This window comes from Scyliorhinus canicula, chromosome 14 (assembly GCF_902713615.1).
Source record: "Scyliorhinus canicula chromosome 14, sScyCan1.1, whole genome shotgun sequence".
In the NCBI taxonomy this organism is placed as follows: Eukaryota; Metazoa; Chordata; class Chondrichthyes; order Carcharhiniformes; family Scyliorhinidae; genus Scyliorhinus; species Scyliorhinus canicula.
The window spans coordinates 150,718,782-150,741,256 of record NC_052159.1 but is presented as its reverse complement, the minus strand read 5'-3'; the positions used below and the strand labels follow the sequence as shown (position 1 = coordinate 150,741,256).

The 22,475-nt window shown below is 46.5% G+C and overlaps 1 protein-coding gene across 13 annotated transcripts in view; it reads right to left on the bottom strand.

The window, feature by feature from the left end:
- The window catches only part of LOC119977407 (protocadherin-9), an 809,945-nt gene that overhangs the window by 297,220 nt on the left and 490,250 nt on the right, over positions 1 to 22,475 (bottom strand). For 4 of the 13 annotated variants that reach the window (XM_038818265.1, XM_038818269.1, XM_038818268.1 and 1 more), the window contains one exon: positions 20,576 to 20,620. The exons of the other annotated variants lie outside the window; for them this stretch is intronic. In XM_038818265.1, the coding sequence (XP_038674193.1) occupies positions 20,576 to 20,620 (45 nt within the window). The remainder of the gene's footprint in view (positions 1 to 20,575; positions 20,621 to 22,475) is intronic. 13 annotated transcript variants of the gene reach the window in all.

Genomic DNA, 22,475 nt, shown 5'->3' with positions numbered 1-22,475 from the left:
GGAATAAGTTGGTTCGACAATGATGATAAAATGGCCTGAGGGTGGTGGAGGAGAAAAGACAGTTGTCGGTGAGAGACTTTGTTGGGCCGTTTGTCAGTCTTGGAGGATTAACTCATGCCCCTCCTGACCCACAAACTGTGCTGTAAGGACACTTACTTCCTGGATTCAGCCCCTTTGACTTCCTTTGAGCTGCTGAGCGTCCCAAGGTCTGGGAATCGCAACAGTCTGTGGTTAAAAATAAAATCACTGTTGAAATGAAGGAACACAGCTCATTGTAATATTTGAATGACTGGACTCTCTTTCCGCAAATCAATTGGCTTCTCACACCTCAGCTGTCTCCGTTGAAACAAAAAGTGGGTAGGTTTAATTCCTGGTCCAGATACTTTGCATTTTAAGCTGTGACCTGACCCCAACACACCTCTTTGTTTTCTGCCGTTAAGGCTTAGCGTATCATGTGCAAACCTGGATTTTTTTCTTCATCAAATCATAACAACATACAGCACAGAAAGAGGCCATTTGGCCCATTGTACTGGCTCCTTGAAAGAGCGATCATGCCTAGTTACTATCAAATGATTGAAACGTACCATTTTTGGACATCCTGATTTGTGTCAATTCTCTCTGATAATGTGTGACCTCCAAATATGTGTCCAGGATGCTCTCCTCCATCCAATGCTGCCAGCAATCCACAGCTACTCCTGCTTAGGTAGTTAATGAAAGTGAAGCATCAATAGCCCTTTCTTCTCGCCTGACCTTGAAGTTACTTCCAATTTTTCTTCCAAGACACAAATCCTTTAAACTCACTGTAACCCGGGGCAAAAAATTTACTCAGTGTCAGCTTTTCAATAACAAAGTAATGACATGTGTTTTGGTTCCATTTATGAATCAGATTTGCCCATTGGCATTTACTGTTATTAGTTTCTGCTTGTTCGATATATTGTTAGTTTTTAATATGTTCAAATGGGAAGTGCTGGTGTCACAACTCTTATCAATTCCTCTTCGAAAGGCCACAACCTTTGATGGTGAAAATAATTAATAAAACACATGTGTAGGATCTTTAATTTCCTTTGGTATTGCTTCACAAACCCGCAGTCGAATCCATGCTTTTATTTTTCAATCTATATTGTATTGTTACGGTGCAAGTAGTCACCTGCCTTGCTGAGCACAAAGCTGAAGAGCTCAGGTGCAGCCTTCGCCCGAGAAATATAATCTATATCACCTGAAGTAACTGCACCGTATTGAACAGATCCATGGAGTTTTCTGTGTCCTAAGAATTCAACTGGCAACTCGCTGGATCACGATGTATTGTTAACAGGCCAGCTGCTTCAATGGACTGATCGTGTCAGCACTCCGCAGTGTCTAAAGTTGATTGCAATAAATGGATTGAAGTGTGCAGGAGGGATGGATGGTTACAATGGGACTATGTCTCCTAACTACAGTTGTATAGATCTCAGCTTTAATAAAGGAACTCAAGAGGGCTGGAAGGCATTGTGAGCAACCCTGTGCCACACAGCTTGTGACTGTTACATTGACTGCTACCACGGTTAAAGAGTGGAAGGGATAGAGCTCCTCTGTTCACTGAATGTTAGCAACATTGTAAGCGCAGCAGGGTAGTGGTCCTTTTATCATATTTCCATGACACTCGTGAACGCCTTCTTTTAAAAACGCTTTTTTGAAATTTCAATAGAAATAGCAAGATAGCAAATCATCCGCTGCTATATTTAGGCTGTCACCAACACATTGTACCCTGGAGTAAATCTTGCGGCAAAAAAAAATGTATCAATTCAGGACCATGAATGCCCCATTCACTTTGTTAAGATCTCGCTGTCTCACTGAGGGAGAAATGGGCTAGAGTGATAATTTTGCTGTCTGTTCCTGACTATATATCCTGGCCTCTTTTCCCCGGATCTGCAAAGTATGCATGCAGATTGAGGACAAGAGAATCACAGAGCTATGTCAATTAATTCCACTTCCCTGTATTCTTACTTCTCAGATTCCACTCTGTACAGACAATGGCAATAAAATATTTACTGTTCGAATAACAGCCGGCGCGTGAGGAAATTTTCTAAATTCCCTTTGCAAACAGCTAAACTAAGCGCAGCTGCACAATACATAACTCTTGCCCTTGTGAGACTAAGAGACCAATAATCTCCTAACTTTTTGCTTGCTTGAGCAGATGTTTTAACATTGGTCACCCTGTGCTCTTCTCGTACAATTCTCATTTTCTGAAGAAAATCATGCTTTGTGCCATCACTATCCCCACCCCTGCAGCCACCTGGGTTGACCACTTCCTCACACAAAATGGAAGAACGCAAAGATTACAGGGAAAAATGGACATTGGCAAAGAAACAAGCAGTCTGCAGAATCCCCTGTATTCTAGCTGCTACAGAAACCAGACAGAATTGTAACTAACGAGCTGCGCATATTAAGTGAGCGATTCACGGTGATTCCCAGGCACAATGGACACAACAGTTAACTGCAATCGCTACATTCTATGGAAGGTCAGACATTCCGGCGCCAGTGGAGTCTGAGACAAAGGACACCAATAAGGTGTAAAGAACCGCCCGGTGATCGAGGGACAGCCCCGTTATTGGGGAAATTCAAATCAATCGATTGGGAAGAGACCCAATCGATTGCAGGTTTAGAGAGGGTCCGCCCAGAAGGAAGCAAAGCCCCTGGGACCTATAAAAGTCAGGTCCCAGGACTGATTCGTTCTTCTTGACCAGCCGGCCCTCCCAGCAGAACACCTTTGCAGCAGAAGAACCTTGAGAAGGAGAGGCCTGGTCAGCAGCCGCCATCAAGTAAGTGTCATACAACGCACGCTACGAGAGTAGACACTCCTGACCCCTTTAGTCCACACCGACTGGAAGCCTGCGGATCCAGGACAAAGCAAGAGGCCATTGTTCCCTGATCCGGCAGTTCCCTTATTCCAGATAAGTATTGGCCTGTTAGTGGTAGGAATAGCCTAGTCTTTTAGTGTTATATGCATGAGTAGTAGATAACTGTGTAATAATAAAACGTGTCTTGTTTGAACTTACTAACTGGTGTATTGAGTTATTGGTCTGAACTTGAACTTGAATCTTGTGGCGGTATCTTAACGATACCTGGCGACTCTAGAGCTAAGGAATAAAACAGGGCCAATTGAGAGTAAAGCACACTCACCCAGAACGAGCAACACCCCCCCAGTTCACATCTTCATCCGGCCATCCTGAGGCCCTACTTTTACCTTCCTCTCAAAACTAAGATGGCTTTAGCACGCTTAGCATTGCTGCCAGGATGCTTAAGCACGAGCCCTTTTGCTTTTTGACACCACGTAGCCTCATCCTTCTTTTACAGAGAAACCTCACCGTATCCCTTTACGTAAACCAGCAACTCCTTTCACACTCCAGGTCTGCTTTGCCAATTTCTCTCTCACCCTCCTTTCTATCATGCTCACATTACTCATGTTTTTTTTTCCATATGGCTCTATATTTATCTTGCACATCTTTTTAAAAACTTATTATTTATTGAAGACGTGTAAATGTGGTTATGATTTTTCTACAATTAGCGCAGAGAATATCTTTCCAGGGTGTGTGTTTTTCTCCCTTAAAGAACGTGCTATTCCTGCCTGCACGCAAACATCGCTTTTGCAAAAGCCGGGCATTAAAGTTCAGCAGCAATAATGTAAAGATTAACGATGAACGTGGAAGTTGAATCTGATAACAAAAACGTCGACTGGTTTATTAACAAAGCGAAAATCTTCAAACAAAACCTGACATAAGCGTGATGGAGGTTCTAATCTTCGTAGCGTCACAGCATTGGCGGGGGGGGGGGGGGGCTGGGGGCCCTCCAGGTTCAATTCCCCACCATAACAAATGACTTCTCAATCTCTGCAGCACCCGCTGTGCGAGGAAACTGATAGAACTCCGCTGGATCCTCGGAAGAGCGAAGAAAAAAATCGGAGAGTTAACCCTGAGCAGTTAGTGCAAGCCCTCCACCACCGCCCCGCCGACTTCAAATCAGTATCAAAGAAAACAAAAAGCTGACTCACAGACCTATCCCTTTTCATCATTGCTTGAGGCGAGCAAAGGAGAATAAACAAACGGGTACATAAATAGGGCAATCATGAGACTTGTGCAACTGCAGCGGTATGATCTGAAGCAAAAGGAAAGGAAAGATATACATTTCCTTGAGACTGCATCTTGAGGACGGATTCAATTGGCTTTTCGTGATGAAGAGCTGGAGCTAATTTCATGAAAGATATTATTTGTCAAAAAATTGTTTGTTATAACACAGGGCAGCACGGTAGCACAGTGGTTAGCACTGCGGCTTCACAGCGCCAGGGTCCCGGGTTCGATTCCCGGCTTGGGTCACTGTCTGTGCGGAGTCTGCATGTTCTCCCCGTGCCTGCGTGGTGCTCCGATTTCCTCCCACAAGTCCTCAAAGACGTGCTGTTTGGGGAATTCTGAATTCTCCCTCTGTGTACCCGAACAGGTGCTGGAATGTGGCGACTGGGAGCTTTTCACAGTAACTTCATTGCAGTGTTAATGTAAGCCTACTTGTGACAATAAAGATTATTATTATTAAAGCAGTCCAATTCATTGATAAGTAATGTTCTATGAGGCCCCTTATCGACAATTTTTTAAAATATAAATTTAGAGTACCCAATTCATTTTTTCCAATTAAGGGGCAATTTAGCATGGCCAATCCACCTACCCTGCATATCTTTGGGTTGTGGGGGCGAAACCCACGCAAACACGGGGAGAAAGTGCAAACTCCACACGGACAGTGACCCAGAGCCGGGATCGAACCTGGGACCTCAGCGCCGTGAGGCAGCAGTGCTAACCCACTGCGCCACACTGCCGCCCTTTATCGACAATTTTTGAAACAAAATTCGAAACTCATGTCTACAATACTATTTCATGAGAAATAATCTGCTTATATGTTGCAAGAAATATCAGAAAAAAGTAAAGATAGCCTCCTGAGGCAACCATTGTCCTAAGGTTCTAAATCAGGGGTATACTCCTTTCTGGGGAAGTGGGCCGGGGGGATGCTGAAACTTTTAGAGGTCCAATCAGAGGACAGACCATCTGAAAACAAAGGGTATCAATGCAGCCAACACTAGCCAGAGGAGGTGCACTATTGACTGATCTCAGTTCACCTTTGCTGATATGCGGAAGTGGATTCCGTATTGGAACTTATCAGAGCTGTTGCTGGTGCTCACTATCCAGATATCTTTACACCAGGAGCGCTTCTGATTGGTCTACTGTCTGCTTCTGATGTGAGGGCAGCGCCAATTAGAAGTGAAAGACATTGGGCATGATCTTATGTCTGTTCACACAGGTGGAACCTTCCGGTCCCACCGACGGTGCACCTCCGCCGTGGGTTCCTCAACAGTGTGGGGTGGATTCAATAGGAAATCCTACGGACAGCGGTGGCACCAGGCGATCCCGTCATCCGCCAATGTCGGGACACCTCCTGCCTCTGAGAAACACGCCGGAGCGAGGCCAGAGAGCGCCATCCATTGATGCTGCATTTCCCCATTGCTGTGTGGAAGCAGAGACCCTTGAACAAATTCATTATTTGAGGGACACGGCCTCGACGTGACTGAAGGCATTTTGAACAACAGCACTGAGTTTTCCCATCTTGGTATATGTTGTATATGTTGGTGTGTGTGTGTGTGTGTGGTATATGTTGGTGTGTGTGTGGTATATGTTGGTGTGTGTGTGTGTGTGGTATATGTTGGTGTGTGTGTAAGTGTGGTATATGTTGGTGTGTATGTGGTATATGTTGGTGTGTGTGTATGTGTGGTATATGTTGGTGTGTGTGTGTGTGGTATATGTTGGTGTGTGTGTGTATGTGTGGTATATGTTGGAGTATGTGTATGTGTGGTATATGTTGGTGTGTGTAAGTGTGGTATATGTTGGAGTGTGTGTATGTGTGGTATATGTTGGTGTGTGTGTAAGTGTGGTATATGTTGGAGTGTGTGTATGTGTGGTATATGTTGGTGTGTGTGGTATATGTTGGTGTGTGTGTGTATGTGTGGTATATGTTGGAGTGTGTGTATGTGTGGTATATGTTGGTGTGTGTGGTATATGTTGGTGTGTGTGTGTATGTGTGGTATATGTTGGAGTGTGTGTATGTGTGGTATATGTTGGTGTGTGTGTGTGTATGTGTGGTATATGTTGGAGTGTGTGTATGTGTGGTATATGTTGGTGTGTATGTAAGTTGTGTATATATTGGAGAGTGTGTAAGTGTGTGTATATGTTGGTGGGTGTGTAAGTGTGTGTATATGTTGGTGTGTGTGTGGTATATGTTGGTGTGTATGTAAGTGTGTGTATATATTGGAGAGTGTGTAAATGTGTGTATATGTTGGTGTGTGTGTGTATGTGTGGTATATACAGGGGCTGGTTTAGCTCACAAGGCTAAATCGCTGGCTTATAAAGCAGACCAAGCAGGCCAGCAGCACGGTTCGATTCCCGTACCAGCCTCCCCGAACAGGCGCCGGAATGTGGCGACTAGGGGCTTTTCACAGTAACTTCATTGAAGCCTACTTGTGACAATAAGCGATTTTCATTTTCATTTCATATGTTAGTGTGTGTGTGTATGTGTGGTATATGTTGGTGTGTATGTAAGTGTGTGTATATATTGGAGAGTGTGTAAGTGTGTGTATATGTTGGTGGGTGTGTAAGTGTGTGTATATGTTGGTGTGTGTGTGTATATGTTGGTGTGTGTGTATGTGTGGCATATGTTGGTGTGTATGTAAGTGTGTGTATATATTGGAGAGTGTGTAAGTGTTTGTATATGTTGGTGGGTGTGTAAGTGTGTGTATATGTCGGTGTGTGTATGTGTGTGTATATATTGGAGAGTGTGTAAGTGTTTGTATATGTTGGTGGGTGTGTAAGTGTGTGTATATGTCGGTGTGTGTATGTGTGTGTATATATTGGAGAGTGTGTAAGTGTGTGTATATGTTGGTGTGTGTGGTATATGTTGGTGTGTGTGTGGTATATGTTGGTGTGTATGTAAGTGTGTGTATATATTGGAGAGTGTGTAAGTGTGTGTATATGTTGGTGGGTGTGTAAGTGTGTGTATATGTTGCTGTGTGTGTATGTGTGTGTATATATTGGAGAGTGTGTAAGTGTGTGTATATGTTGGTGTGTGTGTGGTATATGTTGGTGTGTGTGTGGTAAATGTTGGTGTGTGTGTGGTATATGTTGGTGTGTGTGTGGTATATGTCGGTGTGTGTGTGGTATATGTTGGTGTGTGTGTGGTATATGTTGGTGTGTGTGTGGTATATGTTGGTGTGTGTGTGGTATATGTTGGTGTGTGTGCGTGTGTGGACTGTGAATGGTGCAACAATCTTCAAAGTAAACTTCTGATTTGGAGGTTTCAACTGGCAAGTAAGTCATGCTAATTGTTGATGCAAGAGATCTTTCGAAATATTAATTATTAAAGGATAACATTAATTGATTTATTTTTAATTAACCTCTTAGAAGTAAGTAAACAGTTCAGTCGGCCACGTTTACAGTAGCAACTCAAGCTGGTCATCTTTAGTGGGCTTATTCCTCTTCAAGAGGCAGTTCCGATCTCACTGCTGCTATTTCTACCAGCCTCACAATTCTCTTGAAAATTTGCTTATTTATTTCTGCATCTACTTATTTGTTTTGTCCTGGTGTATTCAGGCCGAGCACAACCTCTGATTTAGTAATCATAACCACTGCAATCATCTTTTCAGACGGGGGCACTGGCAGTAATTCAGGTGCTGCCATTCGCACCTTCCCTGGATGCATCTCATTCCACCCCATCACAGAATTCATTTCCCCTCTCCTCCACCCCTCTCCCTGCGATCATACCTTGCTTAAAACCGGAAATGTTAATCCTGCCGTTGTGGGTGCTGATGCTGAACGTCAGTCGCATTTTCTGTTTGTGTTAGCTAACAGCAGATGAAGCACTCTCATTGTCACTGCTCTATACACTGACATCCCCAGCTCTCGATGGCTCACACCTCCTAGTTGACCACAGGCATCGATTGACCGAAACCTGGTAACTGACCCAAGTGGGCATGTCCCAGACTTCTATCCTCCCAGAAAGTCTGGTTGAGGACAGGCCGAGACAAGGTGTGGCTACTTGCTTTCCATAAGTGAAACATTTTCTTTTTTTTTATAAATTTAGAGTACCCAATTCATTTTTTCCAATTAAGGGGCAATTTATTGTGGTCAATCCACCTAGCCTGCACATCTTTGGGTTGTGGGGGCTAAACCCACGCAAACACGGGGAGAATGTGCAAACGCCACATGGACAGTGACCCAGAGCCGGGATCGAACCTGGAACCTTGGCGCCGTGAGGCAGCAGCGCTAACCCACTGTGCCACCATGCTGTCCTCCCCATAAGTGAAACATGAAGAAAGGCTCAAATTGTGACTATTCTGCCCCTGACCGTACTCACAGCAAGGGCTCGTTGACAGATACATGGATAAGTTCTCAAATCACTCCATGGACTCATGTACTTTTTTCCAGCTCCACCCCCCGGAATTTCTTATTGCCAGTTGGTATCATTTGACGAAACTAACTCAAAAGGCTAGAAAGAGTGGAAATGTAAAGGTTATGATTACATACTGTTTCAGGAGATTGCAGAGAAAAAGAATTCCTGGGAGATGTCTGATACTTTAAACAGAGTATTTTTGTGCCTTAATCTGAGCTCACTGCCTGAATTCCCAACATCACTGAAGTAAAGCAGACTGCTGTGCATTGAAGCTTCTCAAAAGATGGCACTGTGGCACAGTGATTAGCACTGCTGTCTCACAGTGCCAGGGGCCCGGGTTCAATTCCAGCCTTCAGTGATTGCCTGTGTGGAGTTTGCATGTTCTCCCTTTGACTGCACGAGTTTCCTCCCGGGTGCTCCGGTTTCCTCACACAGTCCACAGGTGTGCAGGTTAGGTGGATTGGTCATGTCAAATTGCCCCTTAGTGTCCAGGGATATGCAGGTTAGGTGGGGTTACAGAGATGAGCCGGGGGAGTTGGCCTCAGTAGGGTGCTCTTCCCGGGGGTCAGTGCAGACTCGATGGGCTGAATGGCTTCCTTCTGCACTGTAGGAATTCTATTCTAAACAGGGAATCTCTCCGACAGTCATCGTCATCTTCGAGTACAAACAGAGCGTCCATCACAAATTTAATTGGTGCAGTCTATGCGGTTAAGCTGGTCACAACCCATTTACATTGTCCGCTGCTGCTCCTGACTTATTGCATCACCCCGTGCATGTAATTTATTGCGTAGTTACTCATTACTGCAGGGGATGTTTGGGCTACTGCAATGTCCTTCCCCATCCCCAGCACTAACTGTTCATTTCTTCCCAGATTTTTAGAAGGGTTGACCTTTTTTGTGGATTATGGTAAATTAAAAAGAAACAGAGCACACAATGCTCTTGCGGAAGCACATGACCTGAAGATATATCCATTCGTGGATGTGCACAATGGTAATCACAGGTAGCTGGCGTTGATCACTGGGGAGATAGGAAGAGGAGAAGGGGGATGTGGGGCAACGATGAAGGGATCTCATTGACCACTGGGTTTGAATATTGCTTGGAATATTTTACAAGTCATCACAGCTGGAAAGACAACAGGATTCGTGGCCATCTCTCCTTGTAAACCCATTTTCCACAAACCACAAGTCCCCACAGCTATCGTGAGTCTGTCAGCTAACTCTTAAATGGATAGCTAAAAGATTGTTCGTCTATACAAATAATTTTGGCTTGAAAGTGGCGAAGGGGATTTCAAGGACCATTCATGAGACAACCAAAATATCAACATAGAATGGCATGGTGCACAAACCAGGCCTTTCGGCCTAACTGGTCTGGGCTGGCCTTTATTCTCCAAATGAATGGGCAGCACGGTAGCACAAGTGGATAGCACTGTGGCTTCACAGCGCCAGGGTCCCAGGTTCGATTCCCCGCTGGGTCACTGACTGTGCGGAGTCTGCACATTCTCCCGTGTCTGCGTGGGCTTCCTCCGGGTGCTCCGGTTTCCTCCCACAGTCCAAAGATGTTCAGGTTAGGTGGATTGGCCATGATAAATTGCCCTTAGTGACCAAAAAGGTTAGGAGGGGTTATTGGGTTACAATGATAGGGTGGAAGTGAGGGCTTAAGTGGGTCGACGCAGACTCGATGGGCCGAATGGCCTCCTTCTGCACTGCATGTTCTATGTTCTATGAACATCCTGCAATGGTTTCAGCCAGGGGCGGCATTTACGCCATTCCGAGTTTTCAGTAGCATTGAGATGGTGTCAAAGCCGGAAATTGCCTTATTGTACTGACAGGATTTTCTATTCGCATGCATCTTCAAAATCCTGTACAGTATATTGGGAAGTGAATTGGACTGAAGGCTGTGCAATGAATTCTGGGACGTTCCCGTTTGACATGGGCTCAGGGCATCAAACTGGCAATAAGATGGCATGGGGGCAGATAGCTGTGGCACAGAGGGCCATGATGATATACACAAGATATCAGTGTCAGAGGCTCCAAGGGAGCAAGACACGGAACACACCTGAATCCACAGAGCAATGTATCTACCATGAGGTCTTGGCCGGAAATAGTTCCAATTAAATAGTTTAATAAAAGCTACACCTCCAATTCACTCAAAGTGAAAGCTCTTCAAAACACTAATTTCTCTCATCTTGATGAACGGAACTTCCCATCTAATTTTACAAATTTATGATAAGATTAATAGGTAACCAAATATTGGGTCATTATCTGCGCGATACAAAAAATGTTTGTGCTAAATCAGTGTTGCTTAAATTAAACCGCTGCTTGTTATTTTGTGATCATGGTCGTGATTATACGACCCCCCCGCCGGGTTGGAGAATCGCCGGGGGCCGGCATCAATCCCGCCCCCGCCATGTCCCGAATTCTCCGGCACCGGAGATTCTGCGGGGGCGGGAATCACTCCGCGCTGGCCAGCGTGACCCCCCCCCCCCCCGGCGATTCTCCGGCCCGTGATGGGCCGAAGTCCCGCCGCTGTCATGCTTCTCCCGCCAGCGTGGATCAAACCACCTACCTTACCGGCGGGAGCAGACGGCGCGGGCGCGCTCTGGGGACCTGGGGGGGGGGGGGGGGGGGCGCGGGGCGATCTGGCCCCGGCGGGGTGCCTCCACGGTGGCCTGGCCCGCGATCGGGGCCCTCCGATCGGCCGGCGGGCCTGTGCTGTGGGGGCACTCTTTCCCTTCTGCTTCCCCATGGTCTTCACCATGGCGGAGGCGAAAGTGACCCCCTCCCCTGTGCACGCTCGGGGATGACGTCAGCAGCCGTTGACGCTCCGGCGCATGTGCGGACTTCCGCCGGCCGGCGAAGTCCCTTCAGCCCCTGCTGCCGTGTTGCCAAAGGCCTTCCACGCCAGCCGGCGGAGTGCCAACCACTCCGGCGCGGGCCTAGCCCCTCAAGGTAAAGGCTTGGCCCCTAAAGATGCGGAGACGTCCGCACCTTTGGGACGGACCGACGCCGGAGTGGTTCACGCCACTACATCACGCCGGGACCCCCCCACCCCGCCGGGTAGGGGAGAATCCCGGCCCATAACCTTTGGTTCATCTACCTTCACTGGAATTTAATATTTTAAGCATTTGCTTTTCTTTCTGTGAGGAGAAAACCTTCTATTTCTTCCCAATTCCCATTAGCGTCCCCAGTGCTGGTGCCTGGGAGAGGGTGGACAATCCGTGTCCAGCTAGGAGTTCTGCTGCTCTTCACAACAAGACAACTGGTGACATGAAAGGGCAGCCCAGGGCCAGGTCTCTGTGAGGTCTACTCTGCTCTCTGCAAGAAGGTCTCTTGACATTACTTGGCACCAGCATGGACCAGTGTTGACGAAAGCGCAACAAAACATTGGGTTCACCAATGTTAGTGGTAATGGCACCACTATCAGTGGCTTTCACTCTCAGCATCACACTGCCAACATGAATTGTGACATAGAACACTGGGGGCGGGATTCTCCGACCCCACGCCGGGTCGAAGAATCGCCGGCGGGCCGCGCGAATCGTGCCACGCTGCCCCGACGCTGGCACGCGATTCTCTGCAGAGCGGTGAATCAGTGCCATTGGTGCCGGTGTAGATGGTGCGACGGTGGTCGTGGACCGCTCTAAGCGGCCGGCCCACTGATTCTCCGGTCCGGATGGTCCGAGCGGCCGTAAGAAGAGTCGAGTCCAGCCGGCGCCGTTCTAAACTGCTCTGAGCCGGCGGGACCTTGGCGTGTAACGGTCGTGTGGCAGCCTTTGGGGGGGAAGGGGGGCTCCAACCTTGGAGGGGGGGGAGCCCGCTGTGGCCTGGATGGAGCTCACCGCTCAGCGGGACGGCCTCTGTGGCTGGGGGCCTCCTTTCCTACGCACCGGCCCCTGTAGTCGGGCGCCATGTTGTGTCGGGGCCGGCACGTTGAAGGGGCCAGAATTAGTTGTGGGAGTGGCCGTTTCCGACGGCGTGGACACTTTGCCACGGGATGGGAGAATCCCACCCTATTGCACAGAAATCAAGTGACTCTTGCCACGTGAGTGTCCCTTTAAGAACGGGTTTGTTTGACCACATGGCTTGTAGCCCGGCTTCAGTGATGTCATTTGTGGGTGGAGCTGGGCTGTGGCTGTCAGGTGAGAAGGGGTTTAGTGTTTGGTTTTATTTTTGGTTTGGACTGCAGAAAAAGAAGCAGTGTTGGAAAGCACTGTGTTAAACTGCAGGGAGTTTTCCTGTTTTCATTTTAAAGCTGTTCGTGTGGCAAACTGCCTTGGTAACTTTAAAGATAGGGTTGCTTTCCGGAAGGAGTTTTGAATCTGCTGGTGGGAGGCTGGATCAGAATCTCAGTCCCATTCAAGTGAGATTACAGTGTGCTGGGCCATGCCCTTGAAAGGGGTTCTGGTTTTATTGGATTTTGGAACAGCTAAGGGGGATTCATTAAGAATTATATGCCTATATTCCTACAGCTTTTGTGTGTTTTTCATGTTTGTAATTGATAACCATTTCTTGATAATCATTTTATATATGTTAACTACATTCCTTGTTTGGATTAAAGTGTCTAGGAAGGCTGATGAGTCACACCGGAAGGGAAGGCTCTTGTGCTCATTCTCGCCAAATTAAACATAAAGGTTATAGGTCAGGTGAGCTTCATAATACACTTTGGAGTTTCTAAGCACTGGCCCATAACACGCTCTATACTATACAGACAATTGGAAGACAAACGCCTGCAGGCCCAGACTTGGATTGTATTGGCATGAGCTGGAACCCCAGGCAAAAATCGTGCAAGTTCAGCAAAAGCTGAATTTTCATGATGGCCAGGAAACCATGACGGTCATTTGGCCTTCAAATGTGCTCAACACTTGTGCCAGCAGCAAATACCTGTGTGTTTTCCTGTCGACAATGGCCAAGTCTACTTGTCATTTTAGATGTTTTTTTAGCAAATACACAAATTTTGGTTTGACATTGTGGTCAGGAGACATGGTGATAATTCTACTCAATTGAAGAGTGCAGCTTGGATCGGCTATACTGCCAGATTCCCTCATTAAAAAGGGTGCAAGAATGGAAAGGTCGGAGCAATAAAGTCCAAATAGGTTTCTGTGGCATCAGTGCTGGCTCATTGAATTCAGTAAGTTGATAAAACGCACAAGATGTGTTGTGGGAGTTGACGGTGAGGACGAAGAGGTGGCTTGAGTCTCACTTTGTACATTCACTCGCAAATTAATTTCAGACTTATTCAGATAGGGCATGGGCACTGACTCAGAGAGGGTTAAAGCCAGAGCGCACACAAGGTGAGAATAGACTTGGACAGCTGCACAAACTAGAGCTGTTAATAATAATCTTAATTATTGTCACAAGTAGGCTTACATTCACACTGCAATGAAGTTACTGTGAAAATCCCCGAGTCGCCACATTCCGGCGCCTGTTCGGGTACACTGAGAGAGAATTCGGAATGTCCAATTCACCGAACAAGCACGTCTTTTGGGACCTGTGGGAGGAAACCGGAGCAGCCGGAGGAAACCCCCGCAGACGCGGGGAGAACGTGCAGACTCCGCACAGACAGTGACCCAAGCCAGGAACCGAACCCGGTTCCCTAGCGCCCTGAAGCAACAGTGCTAGCCACTGTGCCACCCAGTTGATGTGCTGGATAAAACATCCTGGGATATTCAGCATGTTGGGAACACAGAAATCACATTCATTTATTTTGAGGTGGGGAGGAGGGGTGGGCGGAGCAGGAAAGAGGGATGGAAATGGTTATTTTTGATAAGCAGCAATTAGCAAATCCGTTCAAGCAAATCACTGAATTCAAAAACCGTTCCAGTTCAATAATATATGGGAATAAAGAGGTGGGGAGGAGGAATGAAGGACTAAATGAATGATACATTATTGGGATTTGCAGAGTCGAGCAATAACGCATTATTCAACACATCTTTTAATCTTGCAGTTTAAATAAAAGACTCGCGTTTCAAGCAAAACATTTCTTCAGCTGGAACAAATTCACGAGTTAACTCATTCAAAGCAGCTAAACAAAATCAAAAAAATCTGGGAACTGAATTTCAAATACTTCCAAGCAGCAGGTCAAAAGAATTCCATTAAGATTATTAATGCAGCTAGCCCTCTGCTCAGCCTACATGAAAGACTTTGCCAAGCTGCAATCACAAATAAATGCAGTTACTCACTCACGGCAATTTTCATAAAGAAATATGAAAGTGATTATAAGACGCATGGGAATAGACTGCAGACAGGAAGCCAATACCTGCTGAGCTCCTTACAGGAGAGAACGATAGTGAAAGGGAAATGGCTGTGTCTATTCGCGCAGAATCATACTATCCCTACAGTGCAGAAGGGGACCTTTCGGCCCATCAAGTCTGCACCGACCCCGAAAAAACACCCGACCTCGGCCCACATCCCCGCCCTTTCCCCGTGACCCCGTCTAACCTGCACACCTTTGGACACCAAGAGGCAAGATTATTTAGCACGGTCAATCCACCTAATCTGCACATCGTTGGACACATCTACCTGCAAGGATTGTGCTTTAAGCCCTTGTGGATTAATGTCACATCTTTACCCGTTTTCTCTATCAAATGAATACCACAAAATGCCTGTTTTTGTTCCCTACTTTTGACAGTGAAAGAAAGATACTCTGTGGGTGGTTTCACGTTTATAGTTCTGATTTGCGAACTGCGGTTGGGTTTTACAGATTACGATTGTAAATCGCCTGAGTTACCAGCTGCACTGACTGTGAATTAAAGGGACAATCCAGTTTTTAAGAGCATACATAAAATTAAAGTCTGCTTCAGCACAGATGCAGATGCAGACCGTGCACTTGATCCCTCAAATTGTGCCAATATTTCTCTTCGCATCAATCATCTGCTCTATTTCCATTCTGCTGCCCAGACTCTCGCCCCCAAAGCTTTAATTCTTCTTTCACAGAAAAGGTAGTGGAAATCTATGAAAGGCTGTTGAAGCCGGTGGGAGGGGTGGGGAGGGGTATGGGTGTGCGATTGCTATTGAGAATGTCAAAACTGAAACGGACAGATTTTTGTTACGACAAGGGTAGGTACTATGGGTTCTGGAACCATGGTGGGGTAAATGGAGTTAAGATAAAGGTCAGCTGTATCAGGTGCAAGAGGCAGAATACCTCAATTTTAATCCTCATCCTTATTTTCAAATCCTTTCATGGTTGCACTCCTCCCTATCTCTGCAATCTCCTCCAGCCTGAGGTACCTATGCTTGTATAATTCTGGCCAGCATCCCCAATGTTAGTCACCCAGCCATTGGTACTGAGGCCTTCAGTTGCCGAAGTCCTACTCCTCTGCTTCATTTTCAACCTCGAAGACATTCCTTTGAACCTACCTCTTCGATTAATCTTTTGGTCACCGATCTTTACATCTCCTTAACTGGCTTAGTGGCACATTTTTCACCTTGGGACATTTCATTCAGTCAAAACTGCCGTTTAAGCACAAGGCATTGTTCAATAGCCTATTCCTGTTCCTATTGTAGAATAAGTCTATTTGGCAAAGTTGGGGTTAATAAGTACCAGGCACGGTATGATGTAGAGAGTCACACGATAGTCGACTGTCTGCAGAAGAGAGTCTGGAAGGAGACAGCATGAAGACAGCATCCATGCAGGACTGCACCTTGGATATGTATATCGGTCTGGGGCACCAATAAGCGATTTATGTTCAATCATACAAGATAAACACAGATAAACACAGATGGCCATGTAAGTCATGCTCAAGCCATTAAGTTACTCGTATGCGATGCAACTGCGCTGAAACTGAAACTGAGCATTTCCTTCCTCCAGGAAGTAGCAAAGATTTGGCAAATGTTGCTCGTACCCCAAAATGCCGACAACCTGTGCGTTGGGCAGCAGGGTAGCATGGTGGTTAGCATAAATGCTTCACAGCTCCAGGGTCCCAGGTTCGATTCCCGGCTGGGTCACTGTCTGTGTGGAGTCTGCACGTCCTCCCCCTGTGTGCGTGGGTTTCCTCCGGGTGCTCCGGTTTCCTCCCACAGTCCAAAGATGTGCGGGTTAGGTGGATTGGCCATGCTAAATTGCCCGTAGTGTCCTAATAAAAGTAAGGTTAAGGGAGGGTTGTTGGGTTACGGGTATAGGATGGATATGTGGGTTTGAGTAGGGTGATCATGGCTCGGCACAACATCGAGGGCCGAAGGGCCTGTTCTGTGCTGTACTGTTCTATGTCCTTCAGAGGCATTTCCGCATGATTAAACCCTGAAATAGTGACCAGTAACAGGTTCTGAAAACATTGCATGTAAAGGAAGAAATATTCAGTGGCTTCTTGACACAATGTGAACAAACTAAAGCCTCATGTTTACTGGCATTGCTGATTTGTGGTTGCTAGACCTCACAGTGATAGCTGGAAGAGGCAGGGGGCTGTGCTACAGTATGCACAGGAAATGTTTTTAGTCTGAAAGGTTCAGTGAAAGGAAAGCCCATGGCATTGTATTTTGAGTCAAACGGTTTGATGACATTACATTTTAAGGCACGGTATGCAAGCAGAGATCATCAATTTCTCCATATCTCACTGCAGGCGCTTCACTTCCTTAAAAACAGGGCACACGTGGCGTCACCATGAAATGATAAAATAATTCCTCGACCAGAGAATCAGCTGCTCAACAGCGAGTACAAGGGTCTTTAAAATATATATATACACATTCCAGGGGATTGCAAGGCTGTTGCCAACCCATAATTGCGCTTCAAACCGGATGGTGTGTTCGGCCATTTCAGAAGACAGTTAAGAGTCAACCACATTGGAGGCAGCACGGTGGCGCAGTGGTTAGCGCTGCTGCCTCACGGCGCCGAGGACCCGTGTTCAATCGCGGCCCCGGGTCACTGTCCGTGTGGAGTTTGCACATTCTCCCCCTGTCTGCGTGGGTCTCACCCTCACAACCCAAAAATGTGCAGTTTTGCTGGATTGGCCATGCTAAATTGGCCCTTAATTGGAAAAAAAATAATTGGGTACTCAAAATTTGTTGAAAAATACAAGTTGCTATGGCTCTGCAATCACACATCGGCCAGGACAGGTAATGATGGCAGATTTACTTCCCGAAAGGTTACATTAGTGAACCAGACGAAATTGAAGATTATTTCATGGTCACCGTTATTTAGACTAGATCTCCATGCCAGATTTTATTGACTAAGTTCAAATACCACCAGCTGCTGTAGTGGAATTTGCTCCAGTCTCTCTAGAACATTAGCCTGGGTCTCTGGGTGGCTAACCCAGTGAAATTATTACGGCAACACCTTCTTGGTTCCTCCTGCTGTCAGAGGGAGGTCATGTAACAAATATTTTGTCACAGCGTAGGATCCAGGAATTGGTGCAGCCTGGCACACCAACATAGCAAAGGATAAAGGAGACTCGTACCATTTTTGCTTTGGAGTCAATTTGGACTTTCAAGTCTGAGATACTCTCAAATGCCAAGATCTATCTTTCCTCCAACAGTGGGGAGCATGAATGCAGTGTACGATTAATTCATTTATGCAGCAACCTAACAGGAACCATGCATTTCCCAATCCTTCACATGAGGATTTTTTTTTTATTTGTTCATGTGACGTGGGTATCGCAGGCTGTGCCAGCATTTATTGTCCATCACTAATTGCTCTTGAGGGGGCAGTTAACAGTCGACCACATTGCTGTGGATTTGGAGTCACATGTAAGGTAAGGACGGCAGATTTACTTCCCTAAAGGACATTAGTGAACCAGAGAGGTTTTTACGACAATCGACAATGGTTTCATGGTCATCATTAGACTTTTTGAATTCAAATTTCAGCATCTGCAGTGGTGGGATTTGAACCTGGGACCCCAGAGTACTCTGGGTCTCTGGATTACTAGTCCAGTGACAATCCCACTATGCCACTGCCTCCCCATCTAGTCGGATGTATCTTTGGCGGTTTCACCATATGGTCTCTTATCCCTAAACCCTTCCAGTCGAACAGCCTTTAATCCATCTCCAATGTTATTTAACTAAAGTGTAAAAGAAAACTGAAAATAAAAGGATTTTTTAAATCTCTCATTGATTTTGCTGTTCAAAGCAGTTCCCTGGAGATAAATCTTTAATTCCTGGGGACTCTAGGACTATCCTGGAGGGCTGTCAATCCTCCTCTAGTCCTGTACACTTTAAACACAACAAAGCAGTAAATATATAATCCCAAATTAAACCGAGTTGCCTGGGTTTTACAAGCCAGGTTTCAAGGGATGCATGGGGCTCAAACATGCCACAAGGCCCCATACAAATGTCATCCTCAATGTCTTTTGCAATGAATGATCCAACCAATGATTCAGAGATTCATTCTCCTTTAATTGCCCTGGATTCAGGTGCGACACACCTGTGGGAAAACGTCATTGTCCTTCCCTGTGGCGAACAAGAACCCAGCATAGACACCGGGAGAGTGAATTAACATTGTCCATCTAATAAAGCAATTTGCATAGCCATAAGCGTTAACCCTCGGACTCAACCTGAGCGATCTTGATTGAAACTCAAAGGATTGTCCCGATGTGCACTTAACACAATTTCTGTGGAGCTATAAGCGAGGATAGGAAGAGAAGCCATACATGTGAATGAAAGTATGACCACAGCAATCATATGCTGATGTCCTCGGGTAATGCTCCCTCGGGGCGCAGTAAATCAATTTTCAATCCGAAAGAAATGGGTTCTGAGGAAGTCAGGAGAAAATTAGTCAATTTTACTGTGGGAAGGAGCAACCAAAAAGAAAAATCTAAAACATTCACACTGGTTAGAAAACGTCTGCCAGCAAATACACCAGGCATCAGTAAAGATCAGTGGGTGAGCACAGTATCTTTTCACCTGATGGACCTGAGTTGCAACCTAGCCAATACTGATGGTGTAAACAGTTCTTTTCTTTCCTTGCTGCCAGGTTTCTCAGTAAAATAAGCTGAGGCAGTTGTGAGACTGATTTACGGGCACAAAGCCAAAATTAAAAAGTCAATTACAGTTCATCATTTGTTGCCATTAAGCAGGGTGACTCACTCAGAGGCCACAAGGACAATTGGTGCAAAAACTGGGATCATTCAAAGAAAGTAAAGCTAGTTTTTATATCGCACCTTTCACGCCTTCAGCACAGCCCAAAACACTTTACAAGCCAAGGAAGCACTTTTTTCAAATGTAAGGAGGCAGCAGAGAAATGCTGGCAGCCAGCAGGTTCCCACAAACAGCAATGTGACAAGGACAAGATGGTAAACATTGGCCAGGACACTGGGGATAACTCCCCACCTGCTTCAAAATCTGGCCTGAAGACCTTTTCTACCCACCTGAGGCCTAATTTTAATGACTCTTCTGAAAGATGGCACTGTGTGTCACCCCAGATTTTGTGCTCCAGCAGTATGGGGCGGGGCTTAAACCACAATCTTCTGACAGAGCCATGGCTGACACCAATCAGAGTGAATACAGTCGGGGTTCCTCCTCGGGGGTTACTGCTGAGGAAACTATACCCAAACAATGTTATGCTGTCCTCAGCATCTGTTGAAGCCGGGACCTCACCCGGTAGAGTTTGTTGCTGACACTCACTGCCACATTCAAAACACAGCCCATTCCCCTTAATTGTTGTCCCTAAAAAAATAATTGATCCCAATTTGGATGAATTCAACTATCAGTCTTGCAACTCAATGCATGTCAGCATGTTCAAGTACCTACTTTTCAATCACACCCCCACCGAAGCACACAACAATCACCACGTCCAGCCAGATTTATCCCCGATACTCAAAATTCTTCAGGCAAACATACACAGAAGCAGCTAGAATGGGCAATAAAGTGTATATCCCATGGAGCACTGAGAATGATGTCTTACAAATCACACTAAACGACTGAGGAAGACAGCGGGGAACAGAGTGAGCATTTGTAATACATGGGGCAGGGTTGGGGAAGAGGTAAATGTGCCGGATCATCACTTACAAACCTGCATTCAAAACCATTTTAAAATGAGGAAATATGTTCTCTAACCCAAACCAGCACTTGGAGGATTTTTTAACATGGCAAGAGGCTTCTTTGGGTGCTTATGAAGCGACGCAAAGCCTTTGAGATGGGCTCAGTTCATATTTCTCATATCAAAACAAATCATGCTACAAATGTATTTCAGGTACCTGTAGAGACTCTGTACAAGTTATGAGATGATGAAGACATGAACACTGCAAAACAGAAAACAGTTTCAATACCTGACAGTTTCACCTCACGTAAGGGTCAAACAAGAAACACTGTTGGAGTCTTTTCAATCCAGGAATTACTGTCAGTGATGTTATCACGTACTTAACGGCTGACACAAAGTTTGTCTCTTCATTATTTTAACGTTCACCTTAAACAATTAATTTTAAATGAGCTAACAACGCCATTAAAATAAAAATGAGGGATTCAAAAGAAGCAATTTTAATGTGGCTTATGATAACTTTAAGTGTTTAATCAATCAACAACAGTAAATTACGACGTTGCAAGAGAGCACGACATGCATTTGATTAACTTGTCCCGTTCCCATTCCCCACTTTCACACCATCATCAAACAGCACCCACAGTTCTCAGACCTGTTTCTGTTTCCAGCCCAAAATTGGTTTCCAGAATCCCATCCAATAATTCTGGTGTGTTCCCTCACTGCTAAACCATGTTGATAGTGTGAGCAAGCACACTGATGTCCCGCCCACAAAATTATTGCTTCAATGGTATCTGGGGATGTAAGAGCATAGGACTTGGGATCAGGAGTAAGCCACACAGCCCTTCCAGCCGGCACCACTGTTCAATAAGATCGTGGTCAATCTGGTCGCATCTCAACTCCATTTTTCTGTCTGCCCCCCAAAACCCTTTGCTCCCTTGTCTATCAAAAATCTGTTGAACTCGACTTCCGGTGGCGGCGATGTCCGAGTGAGCCGCACATTCGGTGGGCTCTCACTCCGGCGGGACTGAACAGCTGTTTCCCCGCGATAGCGGGACCACGGAGGCGGCAGAAAGGCTGCCGGGAACAGAAGAGGAGAGCGGGCTGCAGAAAATGAAAGTGTGGGAGGCCAGCAGGTGAGGAAGAAAGAGAGAGAGACGGAGGCAAGGAGGAAGCTGACCTGCAGGGTAAGATGGCGGACCCACGGACCTTCCTTCCTCCAGGACAAAGAGAAAAAAAAGTTTGGAGTTGCTGAGGAGGGACAGCTTGGACCCACTTCAGATGCCCAGGAGGGGGTAAAAATTTAAGGTGCTGGGCAAAGGAAAGCGGCAGCGAAGGCGCTGAGGAGCGGGCTGCGGCATATGGAACAGCGGGATTCCAGAAGGCAGAAGAAGAAGGAGAAAAAGGGACAGAGACAAGGACCTGAAGAAAATTACCTGGGACCTAAGATGGCGGACACACGGACCCCGGACTCAGCAATCCAGTTGGCGCTGGATAACATGCTCCAGGTAATGAAGTCCAGTTTTGAAGCGCTGAAGCGGGACAGCTTGGACCCAATCCAGAAAGCGGTGGATCAGCTGAACCAGAGGATGGACGCCCAGGATGTGAAAGTTAAGGAGCTGGGAGAGGCGGTGGAGGAGCAGGCGGATGCGCAAACGGGTGCAGCGGTAGAAGTGGACGGCCTGAAAGAGCGGCAGAGAAGACTGCTGGACAGAGTGGAGGAGCTGGAGAATAGAATCCGCAGGAACAATCTGAGGATGGTCGGCCTCCCGGAGGGGGCGGAGGGAGCTGATGCTGCAGCGTTTGTAGCAGACCTGCTGAAGCAGCTGATGGGAGCCGAAGCCTTTCCACGACCGTTGGAGCTGGAGGGGGCACACAGAGTGCAGGCAAGGCAGGGGCGGCCGGGCGGACCCCCCCGCCCGATGGTGATTAGGTTCCACAGGTTCGTGGACAAGGAGCGGGTGCTGCAGTGGGCAAAGAGCGCCAGGAGCAGCACGTGGAACAACAGTGTTCTCCGCATTTATCAGGATCTAAGCCAGGAGGTGGCTCGGCGGCGAGCAGCCTTTAAGAATGTCAAGGAGGTGCTGTTCAAGAAGCACGTGAAGTTTGGTCTGCTGTTCCCA